General features: G+C 36.6%; 1 protein-coding gene and 1 pseudogene across 1 annotated transcript; one reads left to right on the top strand and one right to left on the bottom strand.

The window, feature by feature from the left end:
• Window positions 1-2,307: 2,307 nt before the first annotated feature.
• Window positions 2,308-4,052, bottom strand: LOC147299935 (uncharacterized; annotated as a pseudogene).
• A 10,710-nt stretch (window positions 4,053-14,762) lies between these two features.
• Window positions 14,763-18,902, top strand: SIG2 (RNApolymerase sigma subunit 2). The gene is made up of 7 exons (XM_086229345.1): window positions 14,763-15,230; window positions 15,339-15,532; window positions 15,946-16,551; window positions 17,211-17,441; window positions 17,580-17,720; window positions 18,076-18,276; window positions 18,386-18,902. The coding sequence occupies exons 1-7, from the start codon at window positions 14,963-14,965 to the stop codon at window positions 18,665-18,667; spliced, it is 1,923 nt and encodes a 640-aa protein (XP_086085471.1). The 5' UTR covers window positions 14,763-14,962; the 3' UTR covers window positions 18,668-18,902.
• Window positions 18,903-26,450: the final 7,548 nt, after the last annotated feature.

Here is a 26,450-nt window from a genome sequence, read left to right as displayed (position 1 = left end):
TAAGAAGAAGGTCGAAGGCACTTGTGCGACATGCAAGGTTGATTGCTGTTATGAGAGTTTATTTCTCGATGGAGCCTATATCACACCATTAATTCATCACTTCAATAGGGAAACCTTTTGTTTGGTTTTTTTTTTTTTTGTATTTTTATATTGCAGGTAACCCATGCGCATTGCAACGCGGTGAAGACATGGAGAAGACGCTGCAGGCATGCAGGGTCTCCTCGACGGTATTGACAGAAAAGAATAGGCGCGCGCGGGCAGGGAAACTCCAGGGTAACGCGACGGCGATGCTTATGGAGCTCAACAGATGGCAGGAAAGGCTACGACGCTGTTGGGTCTAGCTTGGCCGCCGTGTTGTAGGTGCCGAGGCTCAATGACTGACGGTTGGGAGATGGGTGCAGCATAGCATCGGCATGATAGAGATTGAACCTGCACATGAGGAGGCTCCGGGGCTGGACTGTGAGGTCGACGACGGAGAACTAAGCGGGAGAGGGAACTCCGGTGAAGAAGCTCCGGGGCATCTCGGTTTTTTGCTCGGAGCTGTTGGTGGTTGAGCTCTTCAAAGGCTTGGCAGCCTAGATGAAGGTGAGTTGTTGGGCGAGATGCGACGGCGAGGCCGGGCTGTGGTGTGGGAAGGAATACACGGGGTGGGGGAGGGAGCTCAGAGCCGGCGAGGCTGGGTGCTATGGCTTATCTTGGATGGCGCAATGACGACTAGGCAGAGACTTGAGCTGCTTAGCAAAGGCAAAGGCGCGGGCTGTGACGCTTGGTGGCTGTAATGCGGGCAAAGAAACTTGGTAGTGGCGTTGCAGGCAGAGAACAGATGCGCGGGCTGCAAGTTTGGCGTCCGACGGTGAAGCTTGGTGCAGGCTGGTGTTGTGGAGTTGCACCGACTTTCCATGCATGTGCAAGAGAAAGAGAGAAAAGGTGTGGGCCTCTCGCTCAAAGAAGAAGATGGAGAGGAGTGAGAGAATATCTCTCTGTGATTTTTTTTTTGTTAGGTGACCTGAAGAAGATATCAGACAAAAAGCAAATTTTTTTTTTACATCCATGAGTAAATTTTCACGTGCTTGGGCTTTACACGTCACTTCACTGACTTGGCGGAAAACCTCAAGTGTCTAGATCTCCATTCGAAGATCGTGTTGAGTCGCCATTTCCATAGATCTCTGTTCACTTGAGCTTTACATGTCACTTTGCTAACTTAGCGGAAAACCCCAAGTGTCTAGATCTCCACAAGAATATTGTGTCTGGCCGTCGTCTCCATAGATCTTTGTTCGCTTGGGCTTTACACGTCACTTCGCTGACTTGGCGGCAAACCCCAAGTGTCTAAATCTTCTCCACAAGAAATTTTCTTTACAAGAAGATCTTGTAGATACACTTTTTTTTTTTTTTTTAATGCAGATCCTATCAAGAAGAACAAGTGGAACTATTAGAGTAGTTGGAGCGAGTAGGGCTATTGGAGGTGTTGACTCTGCAACATGAAAGCAACTGAATTGAATGAATGGTTTCAACCTAACAGGTGACCCCAGTTTTTTTTTTTTGTTTTTTTTTTGTGTGTGCAGGTGATGTGACTGAACCTGGAGTGACTTTCCAAGCTGCCTACATACTCTTCAAAAGAAGAGATCAAATCATGATGACGTAGTTCGAGTTGGTGCTATATGCAGTTTAAGCTCATGCTGGCAAGGAGCGTTTGATTGAATTTGGTGCCATTTGCAGTTTCGGCTCGTGCGGACGATGAACATTTCATTGAATTTGGTGTCGTTCGCAGTTTTGGCTCGTGCAAACAAGGAGCGTTTGATGTCTTTTGCAATTTCTACTCGTGCATGCAAGGAGTATTTCATTGGATTTGGTGTTGTTCGCAGTTTAGGCTCGTGCAAACAAGGAGCGTTTGATGCCTTTTGCAATTTCAACTCGTGCAAGCAAACATCAGTTTAGTGGATTCATTCTCAAGTAGATCCGTAGACATTTCTACTCTGAACTTTGTAGCAGGAAGTCTTCATCAAATTTTCTTTCAAGAATCCTTTGGGAAAGAACTCGAGTAGCGTGATGGGGGTGAGTGGCTTTTGTTGCACAACCTCTCGGACCACTTCATTGTTGTTTGTTGATTTTTTTTTCACCATGTCTTTTGGGACGTCGGCAAGAGTTTCTTTTATGTTGTTCTATCTTTGACTTGAGGACTAGTGGCCGAGGCACAAACTTCTTTCGTTGTTTGGTTCGAGTGACCAACGTCCATTTTTCATTGTCTTCGTCAAATGAATTAGTCTCAAGATCATCATTGCTTGCGTTGTCTTGACTTAGGATCAAACGCTAAACACCAGCACTTGATTTTACTCGGGGGATCTTTGAGCTTACCCCTATTGGTTGAGATGATAAGTTCATTGGAGATGTAGCCAAGGGTATTGGCTTAGAAGTTCCAAAAGTGACGGTGGCGTGGTTTGACTCCACCACATCATCTAGCTGTATTCTACCTTGCTTTGCCAGCTTCATGATAAGATCTTTCAACACGAAACACTTTTCCACTAGATGACTAATGACACGGTGGTACTTGCAGTACTTTGGGTTGTCGATGCAATCCAACTCTTCAAGGCGTTTACACGCCGGTAGCTCGATCATCTTCCTTTGGAGCAAGGCTTTGAGTATGTCGGTAACATTGGAGTCTAGAAAAGGATTTTTTTTTTCTCTTCTAGCTCTTTTAAGATGGGTCGCCTTTTCTCGTGACCTCAAGTTAACTCAAACTTCTTGACTTTTTTTTTTTCTCTCGAGATGCGATATTGACAAGAGTCATACTAATCGTCATCGATTCCCTAATGAGTTTCTTGAAAGAGTCTATCATGTTTCCAAACAATTCCTCAGTTTGGTGGTCACCAAACGATTCATTTCTTTCACCATGGTTATCGATGCTTAACTCCATGTCATGAACTCGAGTGGCGAATTCCTCAAAGGTGCGAGGTTTGATCCTTTGGACGTACGATGTACAACAGACCCCAGTGAATGCCTTGTATGCACATTTTCACTGTTGACAACTCGGAGAATTGATCTTTGCAATCGAGACTGAGCGCACGCCAACGGTTGATGTAGTCAAGAACTGGCTCATCCCTCTTCTGCTTTGTGTTTGTGAGCTCCAACATGCTCACTGTGCGGCGAGTGCTGAAGAAACGATTCAAGAACTCTTTTTCCATTTGCTCCCAACTATCAATGGACTTAGGCTCTAAGTTTGTGTACCAGTCGAACGCGGCTCCTAGAAGAGAACGAGCGAACTGTTTCACAAGGTGGTCACCTTTTGTGCCATCACTGTTGCATTTTTCAATGAAATAGGCAATGTGTTGTTTGGGGTTACCTTTTCCATCAAATTCCAGAAACTTAGGAGGGTTGGTATCTTATTGGCATGCGCACGTTGTCCAACCTCTTGGTGTATAGTTTGGAATACGTGAGCCTATCCCTCGAAGGACCACTGTACTGAGTCCTGATGGTATCTGCAATCATGTCCTGAAGTTGTTGGAAAGACAACGAAGCCACCGAGATAGAGCCGACCTTTGATTTCTCCTTTTGGTTGGAGGTAGATGCTTTGGGTGGCTTATTTTGATGATTTTTTGGACTTTGATTTGATTTTTCGCAATGTTGCACCTCCAACTTGTTCATGAGAGAAGCGATCTGCATGTCCTTCTCTTCAACTTAGTGATGGCCTGAGCCATTTGAGCTAGTTGTTCTTTGACACTCACAACTCCAGTCATCATAAGTTGCACAGTTGTAGAGCAGAAAGAATCGAAGGACTTTGCTGAAATCTCCTTCTTCGAGTCGGTCAAACATTTCTCCGTACTTTGTGAAGCATGTCTCCTTGCCCCCAGCGATGCCAAAGTAATGATTAGCTGATGCTTGGGTTGCGATTCACACTTCTTGGAGGGTAGAGCCATAGAAGTCGATTTTTGAGTTGACAATAGGGCTCTTAATTTGCTCCAAGTAAAGGTGCCGATGGAGTCGCTACTCGTTGTTGAGGCGGCAACAACTTTCTTGTTCTTGTTCATCGGTGCAACATGAATCCTCTTGGACTCCATTTTTTGGACTGTAATTGCAAACTTGAGTGTTGGAGAAAGAGATGAGAGACATAGATGGTCCCATTGGGCGTGCCAAATTTGTGAAGACAATTTCCTGCAAATTCAATAACACAAGAAAAGTGTACAAAAATATTTTTATTTATAAATTTGAGGATTACAATCTATGTGTGTCTATTCTTTACAAGAATATTCCTTTGATTCAATCTCCAAAGTGGTGCTTGATCCAAGGGTGATGAACACTTGTTCTTGAATCGAACAGTTGAATCTCCAAGTCTTATTGAACGGTTGAAGCTTGATCAAGGGTCGTTGAGGCTTGATCTTGATCAATCTTTGACCACGAGGTGTGTCATGTGATAATGGTTCTTCAGCTTTGGTGGTGAGAGAATCGACACGTGTGCATTGTGCTTGTTGATTCTCGACGAGCTTCATGAACAACTTTGAATCTTTGAGTGTTTAGGTGTTTGCCTTTTGGTCAGCAAATTTGTCTGATCTTTTTTACCAAAAGTCTGGAGGTCCCTTCTTCTGAACAAGAAACTCATGTTTATAGGCAAAAGTAGGGTGTTGATTTGAAATCCCCAATTTAAATCCCTAATTTGTAGGATTGACTTGATTTAAGCCCTAATTTGATTTATTTAGGGCTAATTGATTTGATTTGATATTTAAATCAAATTCCTTGATTTGTGAGATTGAGTCTTCATTTGTAAATTAATGTCTAATTGAGTTAATTTAGCTCATGTTTTAAATCAATCTCATTGATTGAGAAGATTTAATCAATCAATTGCATTAATTTAGTCAATTAACTAATTAAAGACAATTAATTCATTAATTTAGCCTTTTGACTTATTTTGATTGATGGACTTCTCAGATGTCAACACAGGTCATCTTTGGTGGCCCGCTTTATCTTGATGAGTCACGTGCCACGTGTACTTGTGGAGCCTATGGCTTGCACTAGTCAAATAGTGAAACTTGCAATTTTTACCAATTTGATTTTATCAAAATTTCGATGTCTACACTGATTAAGTCACAACAGGAATCAAACTCAGTTGATCAAGCTTCAAATATAGCCTTGAAGGAAAAAACCCTTCCAAAATCAGCAAAACCCTTCCAAAATCAAACAACTAAATCAGAATACCATGACCCAAAGCTAGAGGAACAAAAGCTAATCAATTCCAAACCAAAAGCAACAAAGAAACAAAGAAACAAAAAAACTTGAGGAGCTGAAGAATATGAGGGCTTAGAAGAAAATGATCCATTGGCATTGAAGGCTTAGTTCGCTTGCCTCTGCCGCAGCTCTAAGCTCTCTCTCTCTCTCTCTCTCTCTCTCTCTCTCTCTCTTTCTATTTCTAAGCCCGATCTTTTTCTCTCTTTGCAGAACGCAGCGTCGCCGCAACACAGAACGTAGCGTTGCACTCTCAGCCTAAGCTCTCTTTCTCTCTCTCTCTCTCCCTGCAGAACGCAGCGCCGCCGTAACACCCAACACAAAAGAGAATTAGGGCTGAGATTGAGAGAGTGAGTAATGTGAGAGAGAAGATCAGAGAGCATTGATTAATGGGCTTCTTGTTCACCGGCGAGAGAGAAGATGAAATAGCATAGAGCAGGGGTGAGAGAATCGTCGTCGAGAGAAAAGATGAGAGCGAAGATAAGAGAATTAGGGCTGAGACTAAGAGAATGAATTGAAAATGATGTGAATCGAGAGGCTTAGAGAGAGGCAAAGTCGCAGAGATGAGAAAGGGTTGGGTTGTTTCCATTCTCACACAAGCAAACACCTCACAACCCAACCAAACTCCAAAGGCCCAAAATTCACTACTACCCAAAGTTAGTTGTTGTGGGTCGGGTTGGTTGCTCTACTTTCACTCAAATTCAAAACCGACGACTGAACTGACATCAAAGACTCAGGTAGATACAACCGACCCAACTTGGTTGGGTCGGTTGTCAATTGCATATTGGCCAAAAAAATGGGTCGGTTGTCGGGTAAGAACCGACCCATTCCCACCTCTAGCTTTTATTATAAATTATTTTGAAGTGCTTTTTAAACAAATCGTATGTGTAGTTTAACTCATATCCAACCTGTATTCTATGAAACAAAATGGCTTAACTCGTTTTAGAGAATCTTGAGAATATTTTCTTGGAATCTTTATGATGGGTGCCACTGTGGCGATTTTAGATTGGGACCTCAAAGCTTTTGTCAAAAACTAAAATACCTTAACGGGTGGTTTGTTTTTTAAATATTTTTTAATCAATGCATTTCTCATGTCTTGAGTGCATGTGTTACTCTAATCCAACCCGATTTACAAACAAAAAGGGCTTAACTCGTTATGAGGAGCTTGAGAGTTTAATCACTACAAGAATATTGTCAATAGATATCACCAATTTTATATCAGATTTGAATATGACTGATATTGTAAAAATTATAATATCATATAATTTTTTAGCTGATTTCTAAACTCTATTAGATATCACATGATTTTTTTCAACTGATATATAATATTTTCATTTTTCTAAGAACTTATAAAGACATCAGTATAAATTGTTAACTGATATCTTAACACAACACTTATAATTTTTTATCCTAACACTCAAACTCACTGATATGTAATGTGTTTTTCCTAACTTAAATTTTTTTGTCCTACTCCCAAGTCCCAAGTCCCAACACTTGAGACATATACAGATATGCTAAAAATTAAAAACCTAGGTCTATCTCTCAGCTCACTTCTCTGTCTCTCTCTCGCAAATTCCATCTCGCAAAAACTGTCTCAGCTCATCAGTGTCACACACTCATCGTGGCCGTCGCCGTCGCCGTCGCCACTCCCAGACTTCATTGTGAGTTCGTCTGTTTCTCTCACTCTCACTTCTCTGTCACTCTCACTTCTCTGTCTCTCTCTCACCCTCTGACTCTTAGCCTCTCCATTCACAGACGTCAAAGAACAACCTGACTAGTCGCACCCCAGCCTCTCTCTTGCCGTCGCTGCCACCGCTTGAAGATCCTTTCGACAGGTGAAGTATGAATTTCTGGGTAAATTAGTTTCTGAATTTTTGGGTAAATTAGTTTGCTCACAAGGGCGTTTTCTGTGTGCTCCATTTTGTAGAACAAAACTTTAAATTAGTGAGTGAGATTTGGACTATCTGCTCATCAGCCTCACACACTCACTGTCGTCGTCGCCGTCGCCTCTTCCTCCTCCCCTTTCTCCCTCTGGTCTCCATCTCCTCCAACAACCAGCCAAGGACCCGATTCGAACCCTAAATGTGTCAAACCCATTTCCAGCAATCCATCGTTTCTGGTGGCAACAAGGTCTCGCGCCACCACCAACCTTCTCTCCTCGGTGCGCTGAACCTCCCAACCTACTCTTCAATCTCTCAGATCTACTCCCTCTGATCTGCCATTCACCAAGGTCTTTGGGGTTTTACATAAAAGTATGGATTTTCATTTCCTTTTTTTTTTCTCCAGCAATTGAGCGACCCACTGCCCTACCATCGGAGCCACCACCATTTTTGGTGATAATTTTATTTCTCAGTTTTTTTATTTACTGATAGTTTTTATTTTAGATTTCTGTGTAGTTTTTTGTGTTAATTTTAGTTTTTATGTTTCAGGTTGTTGATTATACTTGTTTGAGGTAAGGAAATCCTATCTTGAGTTTTTTAATTTCTATTTTGAGTTTTAGGTTTCAGTTTTGGGGATATGATTTGTGTAGGGTTTAGAATTTAAAATTCTGTTTGGGCTAAGCATTTGCAGAAGTGAAGATTTTTTGTTAGTTTTGGGTATTATTATTTTCTTATTCCTATCTTTGTACTCGATCTTCTATATGGTAAGATTTATCTTCTATTGCTTAAACATTCCTTTGTATGCTTTGCCACTTCAAGTCTGGGATTTGATATTTTATATGGTTTGGTTTTAATATTATGTATCATGTTTCTTATAACTAGAATGATGATTTGAGGTTATGAGAAAAACAACATTGGGGAGAGCTGCTGTATGCTCCGGGCCAGCGTTGGTTGCAACGACACCAAATAATGGGGAGAGCTGCTAGGTATTTTCTATTTTGTTTTATCTTTGTTTATGAACTGTTAGGTAAAGTTTTGATAGGAAGATGATGAGTAAGTTAACTGTGAAATAATAATAATATTATCGAGACATGATCTTGTTAAACTATCATAATCAGTTATGTATGTTTTAAACATTTGATGCACCTAATATCATATACAAACTAATCTTGGGCTGGTTTACCATAGTTGATTCTACATGCATTTCATACGTTGAAGTTGTCTAGTCAAATGGGTGTATGAATGTTAAGATTGATTGCTTCTATGAAGGTTGAGTTGTAGCTGATGTTATAAATCTTTGATATATGGTTCTATTTATCCTTGAAACAGAGCTTTCAACAAAAGAAGTAATGGTTCTCTAGAATAATACCCGGGTTTTACAATGTAGCTTACACTTCAGATATAGGGATTATAGAACATATAGTGATTTAATGTATGTAAGCTCTTTCTTTTGATGATGTTGGGTTATAGCACATATAGGTATTTTTTATTGTATGCTGTTGCATTTTTTTGTGTTTGAACAGGTAATATAGCAGATGCATGTAGCTAGAAAATGCAGATTGCTACACAGAAGTCTTTTGCATCTGTCAGCATGCATGAAGATAAACCATTTGATTTCTTGCTTACTTTATTTGGTACATTTAAAATTTGCAAGTGAAGTTCCTATGCAGCATATTGTTTAGTGTTGAAGTTACTTATGTATTGATTGCTAGATTGCATTTTACTAAGAATCATAATTAAGTTCAATTCTTTGAGTTGATCTAATCTTTAATGATTTACTATACAATATATGGATTTCATTATCTCTTCAAAAGACCTTGGATTATAAGATGTTTAAAACATTTTTCTCTCTCAATATTTATTTTTAAACAATGAAGGAAATACAGGAAATGCTTACAATTTTTATTTTTTTTTCTCTCCCAATTGGATGTGCACAATTCCCTTTTAGCCTTTTCATGTCAGAGCAATTGTACAAGTTAGCAATTCTTTCTTTTTATTACAACAGAAAAATAAACAATAATAACAAGCTTGTAGTTGAACGGAGGGGAAGGTGGAGAGCAATAGCTTTTGAATTTATAACATTGTCTATTTCTTCGAGTATGTCAGGCCTAAGTTTGTTACATATTGTATCCTTTCTTTAACTAGTATGGTGGATTTTGCAGAGGGTTTTGGAGTTATGTACCCAAAAGAAATGCAATGCCAAGTCTGCTGTCAGTTTCCATTTTATCTTTAATACTCTTATCTTGCCTTTCTTTATCTTTTTATCTCTTTTTTGTTTGCTTTGATTTGATAATTCTGCTGTAAACTACCATTGCTCTTTATGGCAGATTTGGTACTTAAAAGATATGTGCATCTGTTACATTTATTAATAAAAATATGTCTAAATGAGCATAGCATTATATATTACTGTCTTAAATTAATTAAATAGTTCTGAAAATGTTGTTTGCAGAGATTAGCAAGATGGAAAGTAACTTATAATATGCAGAATACAAAGTATGATACATTTGAGTAAATTGAGTCATGCAGTTTATTGTTGTTAGAATAGTTTAAATGTTGATGTTAGTTGCCTTTTTATTAACTCATTTCAGGAGCATTTTCTATCTCTTCTTTCTGTGGATGCATGCTGATGATGATGGCTGTTTTACTGGTGAGAGCATCTTCTTACTTAAGAGTGATATTCTTCTGTGTGTGCCTTTGTAGGTGGGTAGGTGGGTGTAGTGAGTTATGGTTTAAATGTAGTTTTAGTATAAAATCAGGCTTTCATTAAACATGGAATCCTTTATCTTTTATATTAATTAATTCATCGCATGGTTTCAGGTTGGTGGATGAACTTGCTGCTTTGTACAAGGTATGAGAATGCACTTTTTTTGTATGTGCATGTGCAGCATGTCCTATTTCCCTATGTTTAAAGTTGCTTTTCTTTTCTTTTTATTTCAGCTCATAGATTTTTGTGGTGCAGTTGATTCAGAAAATGAAATAATCATGGATCTTAATTATTGCAGATTTGGTACTGTTTCCACATCTCATGGATCAGAAGCATCTAAAAAGTTAGAGGATCAGCAGAAGAGAAAGGCTAGAGCAGAGAGGTTTGGTCTCATGCCTCTTTTAATTTGGTGCTTGAACAGCTTCAAGAATTTGAATATTGAAAATCTCTAGTTATTTTGTTTCATTTATGTTGCAAAATTGTTCTTAATGTATTTCTTGTTCAGCAGGTTTAGGCTTGCTGGTTCCTCTTGCATTTGCTTATCGACATGGACAACGCCTCAAGGAAAAGTGAAGCCTTTCAAGTGACAAGCCCCTTATTATTCGAGTCATATATACTTTGTAGGTGATGTGTAGCTTAGTTATTTTGGTATATGCATGACTCTTTAGACGTTAATTTTAGTTCTAATAGTTTGGTAGCTTGTAATACTTGACTTATTTTTATTATGAAATTATCAATGCAATTATTATATTCTAATGAATGTGTAATTTTGATTCAGTGTTTATATATTCATTTTGCCCTTATATTCAAATTATAGCCACAATTGTATGTTCAATTCATTGATATGCCTTTTAGGTGAAAAAAACTGATATATATATATCATACATTTCAAATTCCTTTTTTAAACTTAAAATAATAAACAATATCAGTTTTGGTCTAAAAACTGAAATGTTATACCGTTTGATATCAGGTTCTCTCTCAAACCTGATATTGATACCATGGTTTTATATCATATTCTACCTCAAACATGATATTGATATCGGGTTATATGTCAGTATTAGTATCAAATACGATATCTATTGACCAATACTATTAATACTTGGATTTTATAGATATCAGAAATAATATCAAATTGGATATCCATTTTGTATTTAGGACATCAGGTTGAAAAAGAAAAATGATATATAAACAATATTTACATATCAGTTTAAAACTGATATCTAAAATGTGAACATTAGATATCACGACTCGCTATATCAGACGGCTACCCAAATAAATATCAGTCTACGACTGATATCTATCGACATTTTTGTTGTAGTGAATGCTCGAGGTACGAGTATTGTACTTTCAAGGTTGTTGGAACGAGTGCCGCTGTGGCATACCCAGTTTTGGACTGCTACATTTATATTATCTTTTACTATTGCTAAAACTTTGATCCAATCGTATCTTTATCACTCAAAGGGCTTGACTCGTTTTAGGGCACTTTGGAATATAATGCTCGAAGTACGGGTATCGTATTCTTGAGAGCTCTAGAACTGGTGTCGTTATCACGTCACTAGTTTTGGGGCATGACAAGAGTATTTTTTTTTCTAATGTTTCTATTTTAATTTTTCCAAGATAGGGTAATGATGCGACATCCTAGAATTTTCTCGCACCTTATTTTGAGCTTATATAAATTTTCTGGAATTTATTTGGAGTTATTAGTATTTATTTATTATTTTTTAGAAATTAAGGAAACACACTTCTATTAGGTTTTTGCTATCGTAAAAATAGTTGGAGACCTTGATTTCGTAGTTTAAGACCTTGACCTCATAGTTCTAAACGAGATGAATCCAACGGGACTAAGAAAACATTTTTCCAACGCATGGATTACCTGTAGTGATTTTCATAAATTAAAATTAGGGTTTTTGAATTAAGTAATTGGAGAAAATAGGTAAACATGCACTTTCAAAGGCATTTCCAATTGTTTAAAGATAATGTGTAAATCGTTGGAGAAACTAAAAATATAGAAAAATAGTACCGATTTTATTTTAATTCAGATTTCACTGCGGCCAACTGGATAATTTTCAGTGAATTTCGAAAGAAATTAGAGAAATGACAAAAGAAAAAAAAAAATAGAAAACGAGGATCGCGATCTTGGCCATCGATCGAAGATCGAACGACAGTAAGAAAATTGTGTGCAGCCCAAGCACCACCCTAACCAGGTGGCTTTGGGTGGCACCACTAGGACACGTGGCAACCTAGGAGGCAGCCACCATAGCCCTACCAAGGGCTTGGCAGGATATACCCCCTCCTATAAATACTGACCCTCCACCCTTATTTCCTCGCTTTCTTTCAATTCAAAAACATTTCCCTCAAATTTCGCTCTCTTGTCTTTAGGGTTTGATACCTAGTTTTTGTTTGGTTGAGTTGTTCTCAATCAAACCGTAGGCGGATAGCAAGGAAGCTCTGTCGGTTTTCCCAATCCGATCCGAATAAGTATTTGGTAAGGTTTCCTATATCCCTAAGCCTTGGTTAAGTTTCTTTTAAGTTGTGTACTTATTAGGCTTTAATCTTATGATAATTCTAAGTTAAGGAATCTTTTGATTTAGAGATTAAGCTAAGGAGGTCTACAACCGGGTAAGATCTCTCTCTTTCAAGTTTGATTTGTAATGAGATAACTAATTATGCATGACAAATTGGATTATAGAATTGCTACAAAGCGGGTAGACGATTAGGTAGCTGCAATTAAAGTAACAAGTTGGTATTTATCTACTTTACTTGCACTTTAATCAATCAACTTAATAACAGATTGAGACCACCTTGTTAAAGTAACTGAATGATGTGATGTCAAGCTCAATGCATAAGCATACAAGTGCTGGACACTGGGCCATAGCTCCCCTAGTCTCCTATGCCCTGACATGGTCTTGTTGTTGAACTTTAATTGGTTGACCTCCAGACTTAAATTAAAATTAGACTTTAATTAAGTAGAAACTCTAGGCCAAAAAGTACAGACATACGGTCTTAGTAGACTAGTCTCTGGCAGTTTTTGACAACGTATGACCGAAAGGAAATGTCATGCCAAAGTTCTGTCAAAATTTACTTTTGACTGAATTATTGTCGGATTTGGACTTTCCAGTTACCTAGAGAAGAAACAAGGACGTTGGTGCTGTGGAACTTCATCCTCTCGTTAAGTTTGGACTCCAGGTAGGGGGAATCCTCACACCCTGTCTATGTGACTTTTATTGTGTGTATGTATGATAATAAATATTATTGCGTGCGAAAATGCATTGTTTTTGCTTGTCATATCGCATAGTTTTTTTATTATGATAATATGAGAGTAAAGGGTTGTATTTTTATAACATTGGGTTCGATTCCCAAAACTTCTAGAAGGGGTTTGTATGGACGAGCTAGTCGAATGTCCTTCTGGGGAAGCTAGCTTATGAGGCACTACCTAGAGATGGCTACTCTCGCTACGATACCAAAATTTTGATTGGTAAGTGTAGTTGTCCCTTTGTGTGTTCAATCATCAGGTAAAATCTAAACTCGGATCCGAAATATTTTACGAAAGGTTAAATCTAAACTCGGATCCGAAATATTTTACGAAAGGTTGCATGCTCATATTCAAAGCTTGTGGATTTCAACAATCATAATTGTTGCTAGTTTTTGTAGTGAAATCTTTTGAATTTCTTTCTCAGTGGCTATATATCTTTAAATATTTTAACCTACTATTTTCAAACCTAACTAGGGTCCCTAGAGGGGAAGCTATGAACATATGTGATGTTTACCCTGTACCTGCTTTCTTACAGATCTCGCTTGGGTTGACAATTTGGACTAATATGTCTGGACGTGGCATTTGAATATCTTTGTCTAACATCTGCAAAGTCTCTTGGTTCTTTACCATGTTCTTTCATTTTTGTCATTAAAACCTTGTTTTCTCTTCTTTTGTTATTCTTTATCTTCCGCTAAGTTGTAATATATTTTGAACATCTCTACTACTTGTGGTTAGTGATGTCTTTTTCTTATAAAATATCCTTTAGGGTCTTTTTCAAACTCGTCACCCTAATGGGTTGGCCTTTTTAATGTGAAACATTTTGAAGTGCATTTATATCAGATCATGTGCGCATTTGTACTCTGATCCAACCCGTATTCTATCAAACAAAAGGACTTAACTCGTTTTAGGGAATCTCAAGGATTTAACGTTCGAGATAAATGTATTATATTCTTGGGAAGCCTTAAGACGGGTACCTCTGTGGCGATCCTAGATTGGGACTTTACAAATGAGGTAGCTCATTTTTAGCCTAGTATGCTTTGCGCAATTAGAGATTGCATATTTGGTCAGAGGAGTGTCTGACAAGGCTTATGGATTCTTTGGCCAAGGACTACCCTATAACCCACTTGGATTCTAATTGATAAGATATAAATGGAATCTTAAAAAAGGAAAAATGACATAATGATGGATTGAGAACTTAATAGGGTTATAGATTCAAACCTCATTTTAATCAATTTAATTTATTTTAATTAAACAAAGAGTGGTCTAATGCCTTTGGTAGGATCAAACGGACCCGGCCTAGTAGCTCGCCCATAGGTTCGAAGGTGTCTAGACTCTTGGGCAGGGCCTAGGCCTAGCCTATTTGAGATAGGGCCAGCTCAGCCCAGCTCATCCAACCCTTAAGGCCGAAAAAGCCCAAGGCCGAGTAGGGACTAAGTCCTCTTTTCTTAGGGCCCAACCTAGCCCATTTTAGAGGCATAATCTAAATTTATACAACAATACTTTATAAGCTTGTATTAAATAAACTTAAACTTTTTTAAACTCGAACCGAATTTTATCTTGAATATTGCATAGAAATCCGTCAGTAAATTTTTTTTATGATAAATGACAGTAAAGTTCATTTATAAAACCCAAAGAAAAGTTTGTTAAAAACAATATACGGAAAATAATGCTAGAAGTGTACTGTCCCTTGGCCTCCTTGGCACCCATATTTTAGTTTGGGTGGTCGAAAATTCCAAATCCTAGAAGATAAGAAAACGGCTCGGTTTTAAGCACTCTCTGCTGGCTGTATCTCTTTCTTGCTGTGTTTCTCTGGCCGTCTTTCTTGCTCTCTCGCACCCTCTCTTCTACTTGTTCTGTTTTCGCCTTGGAGTAAGTGACTGAGTGATGCATCATGCTGTGTGTTTGAATCTTTAGATGTGGAAAGAAATGTCAATCTTACCAATTTCTTCAGCATTAACATCAGCATCATCAGTTGGGTATTGTAATTCCCACAAGCACACCCCTCCCAACGTGCCTTCCTCCTTCTTATGTTCTTCATTTCTCAGCCCGCTACCTCTTGCTTACCCGACCACAAACGACAAGAAGAAGAAGAGGCCCATTGCAGTCGCCGTGCTCGGCTTCAGAGTTAAGACCCATAGACTTTTCTTTGATGAGGTCACCACCATTGCCATGCCCTTCCAAGGTCAATTTTCTTTCCTTTGTGCTCAATCAATTTACTCTAATAATATTCATTCCCATAAACTTGTATTGCACTATTTTTGTCATGATTTATTTTGGTTGAAATATGCAGCAAAAACTAGACATCCTATCTGTTTCCGCACACAATATATTGTATCCACTACATCACGTTCAACATCAACAGCAACAACTGCTGCTGTGCTTGATATGGAGAAGCTGAGATTACCTTCTTTACAAGTTAATTCCGATTCTTTGGATGCCAATCGGCCATGGACATACACAGGGGCAGCCGGTCCTCCCACTGAGGTCAGAATGGTTCTATTGCATATCTAATTACTAATTTAAACTTCACACCAAGATGGAGGCTCCTCATTGCATAATGTTCTCTCTCCTGGGATAAGCTTGCACAATTTATTTATATATTTTTGTTTAGGATTTGGATTGAGCACGGTTGATCATCTTCTTCCACTATATTCAGCTGTATATTTCCCAAATCCTGGGTAATAGAATACTTGCACAAATTAGGTCTGTATTCAGTAAAATAAAAAATAAAAAATAAAGACTGTTCTGAAAATTTCAAATTCTGATTGCCTGGTTTATTTTTCGAGCAATTTCTTGATTTTGAGATACTCCAGGCATTTTGTTGCTCAGTTTGAGTTCTTGGATGTATGAGATATGTTAAGCTTACGAATCTAATTAGCTTTGATGTTTACCATCAGGCGAACTTTGGAGCAGCTTTAGCTACAGAAACTCTTCTTACAAGTGAAGAGGCTGTAATAACTGCTGCTGCTGCTGAAGCTGTTACTCTTGCAAAAGCGGCTCTCAAGGTTGCAAAGGATGTGGCTTTGCTGGTTAGCAATAATCACTCTGGCAAAGGAGAAACTTCATCTCCGGTTTTTCCTGAGACCAATTTTTTCCATTTCAAGTGGGCTCAGCATATAGAAACCGAGCAAGCTTCTAGAATAGGAGATTCTGTCGGAGCTGAAACTGCACTGGTGGAAGACCATTTCATTCAATTTTCCATAAAGGAGTCTGAAGATGTGGAGCCATCAAATGAAGAATTTGAACTTCTGCAGGAGCAACTTTCCAAGGGTATAGCTGCAAGATCAAGCCGTCAACCAGAACGAAAGGCCAGAAGAGCCAGAGCAGCTGAGAAGGCTGCTGCCAGTGTTGTGTCTGTGAAGTCTGGTTCAACCAGCAGAAAAAAGCGTGCTTCTTTACAAGATGTAGACCATTCCGATCCATTGCGTTACTTGAGAGCAACTACTCACACTTCTAGGCTTCTTACTGCAAACGAAGAAATTGAGCTGTCAGAAGGAATACAGGTGTTACTCATGAAACCACCTTGTTTCTAACAATATATAACACCGCCCCTTCCTCCTCTCCCCCTCATATCATCGTATCATCAATTGAGCTATGAAAAAAGTTCATTTGCCCTTTCATAGCAATTAGAATGTTTCAGTAATACAAAGCACATCCTTCACTGAACTGTGTAAGAATATACTTCCATTTTGGCAGTGGTTTACCCCTGGATTAAGTATTGCTTGATGTCTATCTGCATCTTGTGTTAACATTTCATCCATTTTATGTGATTTATCATGGAATGTAGAATATACTACATCCCATGGATTGGTTTTGATAGATTGCTTAGAATTGTTTATGTCCAGTACTTTCTGAGTTTCTATACTAGTTCATGTATTTCATGGAATTAAAATTTAAAGAATAGAAGGCTTTTTCTGGGAAGCTTTAGATAACAATTATTGCTTGACTTTTGATTGATCTGGTATGTTATCATGTCATTGACAAAAAAAGGAGAAGATTTCAAGGAAATTATTTTCAATCTTAGAACATTAAGTAAACTTGCCGCAATTAAATAGAGAAATAGAAAAATTCATTTCGATATTATACAATTAAGCTTAATTTTACAATTTATATTTCTCTTTTATCTGAATTCTGATGCCTCAATTATCATCATATATTTCAGGAACTACTGAAACTAGAAAAGCTCCAGGAGGAGCTTTCACAAAGATGTGGCAGTCAGCCCAATTTTGCACAATGGGCTGCAGCAGCAGGAGTTGATCAGAAGACATTGAGGAAGCGTGTAAACTATGGTATTCTGTGCAAAGACAAAATGATTAAGAGTAACATAAGGCTTGTTATATCAATTGCAAAAAATTATCAGGGAGCTGGGATGAATCTTCAAGATCTTGTTCAGGTATGATTTCATCTTATTTTCCCATCATATGTAGCTATTTTGCTCTAATGTAAATATTTTCACGAAGGATGGAAGAAATTATTTTCCTAAATCCATCCACCTTTGAATAATAACTTATTCTTGCTGATTGACTTTTAGGAAGGATGTCGAGGCCTTGTAAGAGGTGCAGAGAAATTTGATGCTTCAAAGGGTTTTAAGTTCTCAACCTATGCTCACTGGTGGATTAAACAGGCTGTTCGAAAGTCTCTTTCTGATCAGTCTAGGACAATTCGCTTACCAGTGAGTTTTACTTCATATTCATTTTTTTTTAATTGTGGGCCCTATATGGTGCAATGGTAAACTGTTAAGCATGGATTTGTGGGTTTGATTATTGAGTGGGTAAATTATGCAAAACTGCTTAAGCTCAGGACATAAAGAACACACCCCCCCCTTGGGACCCCACTTTAGTGGGACCAAAACAGGGTAAAATTCAGTGTATTGATTTTTTCTTTTACTAATCATGAATATATACCTTGTAAAATTAATTTTGAGGTGGCGAGGATTATTTTTATGGTTCATATTTCAGCTGAAATTGCCTATCTTAGTGCTTCATTTATAATACTCTCTTCCATTTGTAATATTTTTGGTGAAACAGTTTCACATGGTGGAAGCAACTTATAGAGTGAGAGAGGCTAAAAAGCAATTGTATAGTTTAAATGGAAGGCATCCTAATGATGAAGAAGTTGCAGAGGCAACAGGGCTGTCAATGAAGAGGCTTGCTGCTGTACTACTGACTCCAAAAGCTCCTAGATCCCTGGAGCAGAAAATTGGGATCAACCAGAATCTTAAACCTTCGGTCTGTCCTATTTCTACTTCAGATGAAATAGCAATTTTGCATCCTACATTTTGTCACCTGGTTGTGTCTAAGTGTTCCTTGTCTGATGAGTTCATGTCTTTTTCCTCAGGAAGTAATTGCAGATCCCGATGCAGAAACAGCAGAAGACCTGTTGATGAAAAAATTCATGAAACAGGACTTGGAGAAAGTACTGGATAGTCTCAATCCAAGAGAGAAGCAGGTCATCAGATGGAGGTTTGGAATGGAAGATGGAAGGATGAAGACATTGCAAGAGATAGGGGAGCTGATGGGTGTAAGTAGAGAGAGAATTAGACAAATCGAGTCATGTGCATTCCGAAAACTGAAGAACAAGAAAAGAACTAAACATTTGCAGCAGTATTTGGTTTCATAGGCCCATGTCAAATATGGGGATTAAATTGCAAAATTAGCAGGTAGTTATTTGAAGCTCATATAGCTTGTCTAGATATTCATCTATATTATGGCTTCTTTTTTCATGCTTCGGAGCGGAAATGTACGCTTTTGTCTTTTTTGTAATACGAGAGAATATTTGTGCATAGAAACAGAATGTTTTGAATCAAGCATTTCCATTCTTTTGATGCCATCAAAGAAGTACTTAAAGACACTCATATGGACAATCTTAAAGCTTACATGTTCATTTTTTATATGCTAGCTACTTTTTCACTTGACTTTAACTCCTAGTCCTGGTTTTCTTTCTGCTAATTTTACTTTCCTTACACACCCCATGTATTGTTAAGTTATATTACCACATGCACCATATATTTCTTTCCTCAAAGGAGTGGTTTGTAGTCAGTGTGCCCGCTTAAATCCCACTGCACCAGACGGTTCGATGTTCATTCTGTCTGGAACTTGCAAGTCTAGCATGGTCCCTGTGAAAAGGCACTTCAATGATTTGAGCTCTTCATGGTCACATACTCACATGCAATCAAATTCTGGTACATCTTCTTTGATATGGCTGATTCTGAGCTTAATACTTGTGACATCTTCAGCCACAGAAGTTTGGTTTATTTGTCACTGACAAACATCTAGCCCTGCTTTCTTGCTTGTTATTTCCTCTAATTTTATTTTTCTTTCTTTTCTGATTATAAGATATCAATATGCATGATGAGTTAAATGATTTGAATCCTTCTTGTCAACTCAAGTCATTTTTTATGTTTTACATGTAATAACGATTTATTTAATTCCATTTCTTCAATACATATTTGCTCCTAGATCAAGTAATGAACATGCTAAGGTATCAAAATGAAACCAAGTTTTAAGGCAAAATAAAGATCTATCCTACTTCTGGATAAATGAATGCTTTATGTGCTAAGAAATGTTATGAATATAATGTAGTTTTCATAATAGATGGAACAATCGATGCAGTACAAATGGTCCATTTCAAATTGTTTATGAGTACGAGACTTTCTCTTGTTTATGAATATGGCTCATTTCAGGGAAAGTATAGTGCAGTCACAGAGTATGTTTCATTCTCCTCCCATTTAAGTATAAAAGTTTCCCTCATTTTGTCATTTTGTTCTTTTGTTGTCTCTTGTTGTCTCTTTTATCAATCTTCTCCTGAAAGTACAAATATAAAATGAGATTGTCTTAGTCCAAAGTTGCAGTGCTTCAACTTGAGTTTATCCATTGTTGTATCCCGAGAGGATCAACCCCTAAAGATATACAAGTAAATGGGCAGGGATGAAATCTATCTTCAAAATCAGTCAGTTTTTATTTTATTCTGCATTCTCTTATATAAATAATTTTGTGTACATAGATTATTGTAATTTCATTATTATTCTTATTACTGTTAACAATTCTGTTATCAAAATTCATGTTTCTGATTATTGTTCCATTACCTGGATCATAAGTAAATATGTATGCTTTGAATTGTATTTATTTTAATTTATATGCCAAGACTTTGCTTTTGAGTAGCATGGTAACAAAACTCCGCGTAGTTGTATTGGTACCTAACAATTTTCTTATTTTACCCAACTTTCTCAATTTACCCAACATTACCTTTTTAAATAGAACATTTACTCATTTTACCCGACCCAAATTACCATCCCACCCTTAAGTGTTCTCTCCTTACCCAATTGTAGACTTCACCATCACACAGCCACCACCCTCCGAACCACCTGCCGCTCCCGCTGCCCCCGCAAAGACGACCCACTTTCGTCGTTGCGCCAGTAGATCTCACTCACAACATCCCACTCGAAATAGTCCACCCTCTTCAAATATGAACACAAAGAAATTAATTTTTGTCCTTATGAACAGTTATGTGGTATAGGTCCGAACATTTGCATTATATTCGGCAGGTGCCCACCAAACGAGGGTTGTGTGATAATTTTAGGCATTTATGCACTATTCGGTGGGCACCTGCAGAATATAATGCAAATGTTCGGACCTGGTCCATCAAATACTACGCGAACCCAGAAATGTTCATGGCATTCAGAACACAAAAAAAATTTGCACACAACCCTCGTTTGAAGGCTCTCAAACAACGATTTGACTCTCCATTCTTCAAAACAACCTTGATTGGATGATATGACAAAATTAGTTTAGGGTTTGGAGTTTAGTTATGAAGGTAAGTTTGGAAGGAGGTTGATGAAATAAGATGTTGGTTATAGAGAGAAAATTGAGTTTTTTTTTTTTTTTTTTTTAATATAATGTCCTTACTAGTAATTTCATAGTGGGACATAATGGTTCATTCATGTTCAAAATTTATGTTGGATAAGAAAAGAAAATTTTTGGGTATGAATAGAATTTCCCCAAACTTCGCTAAGGCTATGTATAGTGGGTGAGGGTGAGAGTGAGAGTGAGAAATAGATCCAAAATGTTAAATAGTGGGCCGGAAATGTGAGAGTGAGAGTGAGTGAGAGAAAAATTTGAGGGTGAGGAATAGATCCGGCTGAGAGTCAGAGCAAAATTTTTGTGGGACCCATTAAATTTGAAATGATAAGGCAACCTTCTGCAATTTTTTGGTTTGTTAACAAAAGTGAAGGAATTATTGAAAAGAGGAGGGGTAAGGAAGTAAAATCCGGGGGTGGGATAAAGCAGTCGACAGTTGCACCGTGCAGCGTCAACGCTGTCCCGCACCCGCCCCCACGCGCTTCTCAGCATCACGAACGGCTCAGATGCTTCTGCCGTTGGGATCGGACTGCTGTAGGCGTTTGACCATTATGAATTTTTAAAAAAATATATATATATTGCGCTAGCCCAGACGCGTGGCACGATCTGGGCCGTCCCTTGATCCAACCGTTGATGATCCAACGGTTTATATTATTTTACCGTTATATAACATTAAAAAATACAAAAAAATACTGAAAAATTATAGAAAAATCAGAAAAAATATTTAAAAAATCCCGACGGCTATAAAATCATTTTTCCTATAAATTGAACATTCACACTTCATTTTTTCACATATCTATATATAATTTTCACTCACTCTCATATATATTTTGCATACTAACATTGGTTGTAGAATTTTTTTTTTTTTTTTTTTCAATCATGGTGAATCCAAAGGGTCCCAATTGGTCTAATGAGGAAGAGATAGCTCTAGTTGTTGCTTGGATGCAACACTCCGAAGATTGTGAAATTGGCACCAATCAAAGGAACACGGAGTTTTGGCGTAAGGTGTATGAAAAATTTATTTGGAATTGTCCTTAAGCTATGGCTAATGGGCAACAACTTGGGGCGGTCCAAGCTCACTTCAAGAAGATAGGGTAAGCCACTACGAAGTATCAAAAATGTATCTTAGCGGCGGAACGAGAACGCACTAGTGAGCAAAACCAAATTAATGCGGTGAGTGTTTTTGTTAATTAAATTCAAATATATTTATTAATTGAATTTTTTTATACCATTTATGATTCATTAACATTTGGAATTTTTGTTAATTAAATTCAAATATATTTGTTAATTGAATTTTTTTTATACCATTTATGATTCATTAACATTTGAAATTTTTGTTAATTAAATTCAAATATATTTGTTAATTGAATTTTTTTTATACCATTTATGATTCATTAACATTTGGAATTTTTGTTAATTAAATTCAAATATATTTGTTAATTGAATTTTTTTTATACCATTTATGATTCATTAACATTTGGAATTTTTGTTAATTAAATTCAAATATATTTTTTAATTGAATTTTTTTTATACCATTTATGATTCATTAATTTGTTTTCATGTTACTAGGTGAGCTTTGCCAACGCACGATACCAAACACTCCACTCAAGAAACCGTCTTTTTGCATACCATCATTGTTTTGCCAAGATGCAACACTTTGTGAAGTAGCAATATAAACTGGAGGGGAATCCAATCGACACCCCCACCGAGGCCGACACTGTCACGCCCCGATTCGGAATATATTCATATATCTCGAATTCAGGTATGAACCACATCCTAATTGAAGTAAATAACATTTTTCCAACCACGATGTGATAAGTTACTAAGATAAATTAAACTAATTCGGCCCATAAATTTAATCTTTATTCCGTGATAAGAAAAACATAAAAATTTAATTGAAAAAAATTGGGTATAACTTGTTATTAAATTACACTCATTCGATCATCTCTAATAATAATGAGATAGCAAGCACAACATCTCTGGCATATTCACTTTATTGTTTTCACCTCAAGATTAATACCTGCACATATCTATTAACAGTGTGAGCTTTAATGCTCAGTAGGAACTTTTAGTTCCTCATGGACAATTATTACGCTTCATCAATATTTAATAAAATGGTAAATAATCACAGTCAGATGACATGCGTGCAAGATGAACAATGCATGTACTTACTCCTTATCTATTCCCGTTGACACACACAAAAGACAAACAGGCCTACACGTCCCATACCGTGCATCATACCACTGTGGCCCTGAATGTCCCATGTATGAGCCAATTCTCATTCCTTCCTTAACCCCACATATTTTTAATATTATTCTTTCCACTTTTCTTTCAAAAATTCTTTCACAAATCATGAGACCACTAGGTACATCTCCCTTTCTCCTTGGTGTCTCCAATAAATCATGAGACCACCAAGTTCTTCTCCCTCTCTTCTTGGTGTCTCAATTAATCGTTTTCTTAACACTGTTCATATTAATACTTTCCTCATGCACTTATGATTATGCATGCAATGCCATAATTAATAATGAAAATTAAAGAGAGCAGTTTTGCTCACCTCCTTTAACTTAGGTGTATGCTCACCTCCCATCTAAAATACTGTCACGTGTTTAAAAAACTAACCATGAGTTAACTATTGTATTTAATTATTTATGATGTTATAATGATGAGAGAGAAAAATAATTTGACAACTCCTTTCTTATTTTATCCTTATCTTTTATTACTCAACTTTTTTTTATCACCCGTTAATTTCTCTTTTCTCTTTTATTTAATTATTTCTAATAATTTTTACTTCTTTTGTTTTTTTGCTCTTCTCCAGTACGCCTCTAGTATTCAAAAAATCACATCCATTTTTTTGGGTCTTCTAATGTATACACATTTATCTATTTTTTAATTAATTAAAAAATAAAAATATTCTAACAACACATTTGCAATTCGAACAAAAAACTCATTTGCAAAGTTTAATCTAAAATGTTGGCCAAACAAAAATCTAAAACAACTCATTTACATACATAGAAAATCCAATAAAAAAGTTACATGAGTTCAAAAAAAATAAAAAATTATGTCGTTGCAACTATTCTTCTCTCTTCAAATGCTGCAACACCTTGGATTGACCTAAGAATTTATTTGATCTGAAAAGGTCATGTATGAGACAAGAAAGAAGAATTCTTAGGCAAAAAAAAAATGTGTTGTTGGATTATTTTTTTTAATTAATTAAAAAAGTAGATAAAAGGTGTATACATGAGAAGATTCAAAAAAACTGGATGTGGTTTTTTGGGTATTGGAGGCATACTAGAAAAGAGCAAAAAAAAAAAAAAGCAAAAATTATTAAATGCATGTGGTTTTTTAGATACTAGAGGCGTACTGGAGAAGAGCAAAAAAACAAAAGAAGCAAAAATTATTAGAAATAATTAAATAAAAGAGAAAATAAAAATTAATAGGTAATAAAAAAGTAGAAAAAGTTGAGTAATAAAAGATAAGGATAAAAGTAGAAAAGAGTTGTCAAATTATTTTTCTTTCTCATCATTATAATATCATAAATAATTAAATACAATAGATTAACTCATGGTTAATTTTTTAAACACATGGCAGCATTTTAGATGGGAGGTGAGCATACACCTGAGTTAAAGGAGGTGAGCAAAACTGCTCTCAAAATTAAATAACCATGATCACAAATCTATCTTTAATATTATAAAAATAGTAATTAGCATCAAACCATATAATTCCACAATTAATGTTCACATATAGTACGTTCAAGTAAAACATAAAATGATAATAAGAGAATCATTATAAAAATTAAACTGACAAGAATGAGAACACCTTGGATTGAATAAAGTAGAATATATCACACAAAGATTATACCAAAGAACAATATATATATAGTTATATAGTCCCAATCATTGGGTACGACCTACCTTAATTTCTTGAATACAGGTTCTCCCTCGGTACGTCCCCACATGCTTGGGTCTATAACAAATCAACATTTTATGGTTTAGATACAATTTAACATAATTTAATTTAATCTCACTCTCCTTTTAAAGAGTGTAACTCACACTTTAATTTAAAGGTGTCGGGTTGTCGTGAAACTAGTACCATTAGACTCGTATCGAAAAATTAAGTTGGAAGGGTGAAAATTGGGCGAAAACGGTCGACGAAAACAGCTGCATGCGCCACCATGCGCCGGCGGTGCGAGTAGGGCTGGCTGGTCAATATTCATCATCTCTTAAAAATAGCCCCTGTTTTTCAGAAATTACAGTTTTTTTATCTCATTTTTTACTTGACCTTTACCAATTAAGCAAACTTATACTTGTTTTAAAGCTCTACATCACTTCTTTACAACCATATAAAGAACATGAAAAACAGATGGTTGAAACTCAAGTTATAAGGTTTGAAAGGAGGCCATACAAAAATGCGAATTTTTTGGAAAAATTTCCAGATTTTTCATATTTCTTTGTTTTTCATTTTCTTTCAATTCCAAACCGCAAAACATGAAAAATAGACGGTTGAAACTCAAGTTATAAGGCCTGAAAGGAGGCCATACGAAAATGCAAATTTTCTGGAAAATTTTTCAGATTTTTTATATTTCTTTGTTTTTCATTTTCTTTCAATTCCAAACCGCAAAACATATTTCTAAGGCTATAATAAGGCTATCTACAACCTAATTTTTAGTTTTACAACATAAAAGAAAGGTGTGTAAATAAAATTATAAAACAACAAGTTTTAGAAAAATTTGTTAAGGACACCCATGTTTCCATGGGTTCCTTAAGCTCACCTTTCTTTATACCCCCTTTGAGTTCTATAGAGGCTAAAAGCTGTGAGTTCCTACAGTAAAGAAAAACCATAGATGACTAAAAGGGGTTAGTTTATGTAAAGTCTAAAGAAAAACTTCTAAGATGAAATTTCAATTTCTAACCTTACTAGAGTTTCCAACCTCTCCTTCTCTCTTTCTCTTCTTCTTCTTTCTTTCTTATTTTCTTCCTTTGGGTTTCGGGTATGTCTAGGCAATCTAGTCTAGCTGTGTTGGACTCTTTTTTTTTTTTTTTCTTTTTCTTTCTCTTTCTTCTTCTCTTTTCTTTTTTCTCTCGAGTTTCTTCTTTGGTTTCCTGGGTTTGCTAGCCAAACCCACACTTATATATCCCAAATACACACACACACACACACACACACACACACACACACCTCCACCAGTTAACACCTACACCCACATCACACACCTCCATCTCTTAACACGTACTCACACCTTCATCACACACCTCCACGTACTCACACCCACATTAATAACATGATAAGGATGATTAACATCTTCCTTATCTTCTCCTCTCTTTTTTTTTTTAAAATATATATATAGATAATATAAATAAGATAAATCAATTCAATTATGATTATATATATATACAAGGAGTAAAATTTCGATTTCAAGGAAATTTTCGATTTCAAGGAAATTTTCGATGGACATTTCGATTTCGATAAAATTGTACAAAAACGACGAAAATTGCTATCAAAATATGGAAATTTTGAATGAAACTTGACCATATGTTTATTTAACATAT

Source organism: Dryas octopetala, chromosome 1, assembly GCF_963921425.1.
Source record: "Dryas octopetala chromosome 1, drDryOcto1.1, whole genome shotgun sequence".
Lineage (NCBI taxonomy): Eukaryota > Viridiplantae > Streptophyta > Magnoliopsida > Rosales > Rosaceae > Dryas > Dryas octopetala.
This window is presented reverse-complemented; position numbering and strand designations above follow the sequence as displayed.

Bases quoted from the DNA above. Each gene is read 5' to 3' on its own strand.
- SIG2 (XM_086229345.1), top strand. From the start codon at position 14,963: ATGTGGAAAGAAATGTCAATCTTACCAATTTCTTCAGCATTAACATCA. The intron at 15,231-15,338 runs GTCAATTTTCTT...TGAAATATGCAG, and splicing joins CATTGCCATGCCCTTCCAAG to CAAAAACTAGACATCCTATC. The intron at 16,552-17,210 runs GTGTTACTCATG...CATATATTTCAG, and splicing joins AGCTGTCAGAAGGAATACAG to GAACTACTGAAACTAGAAAA.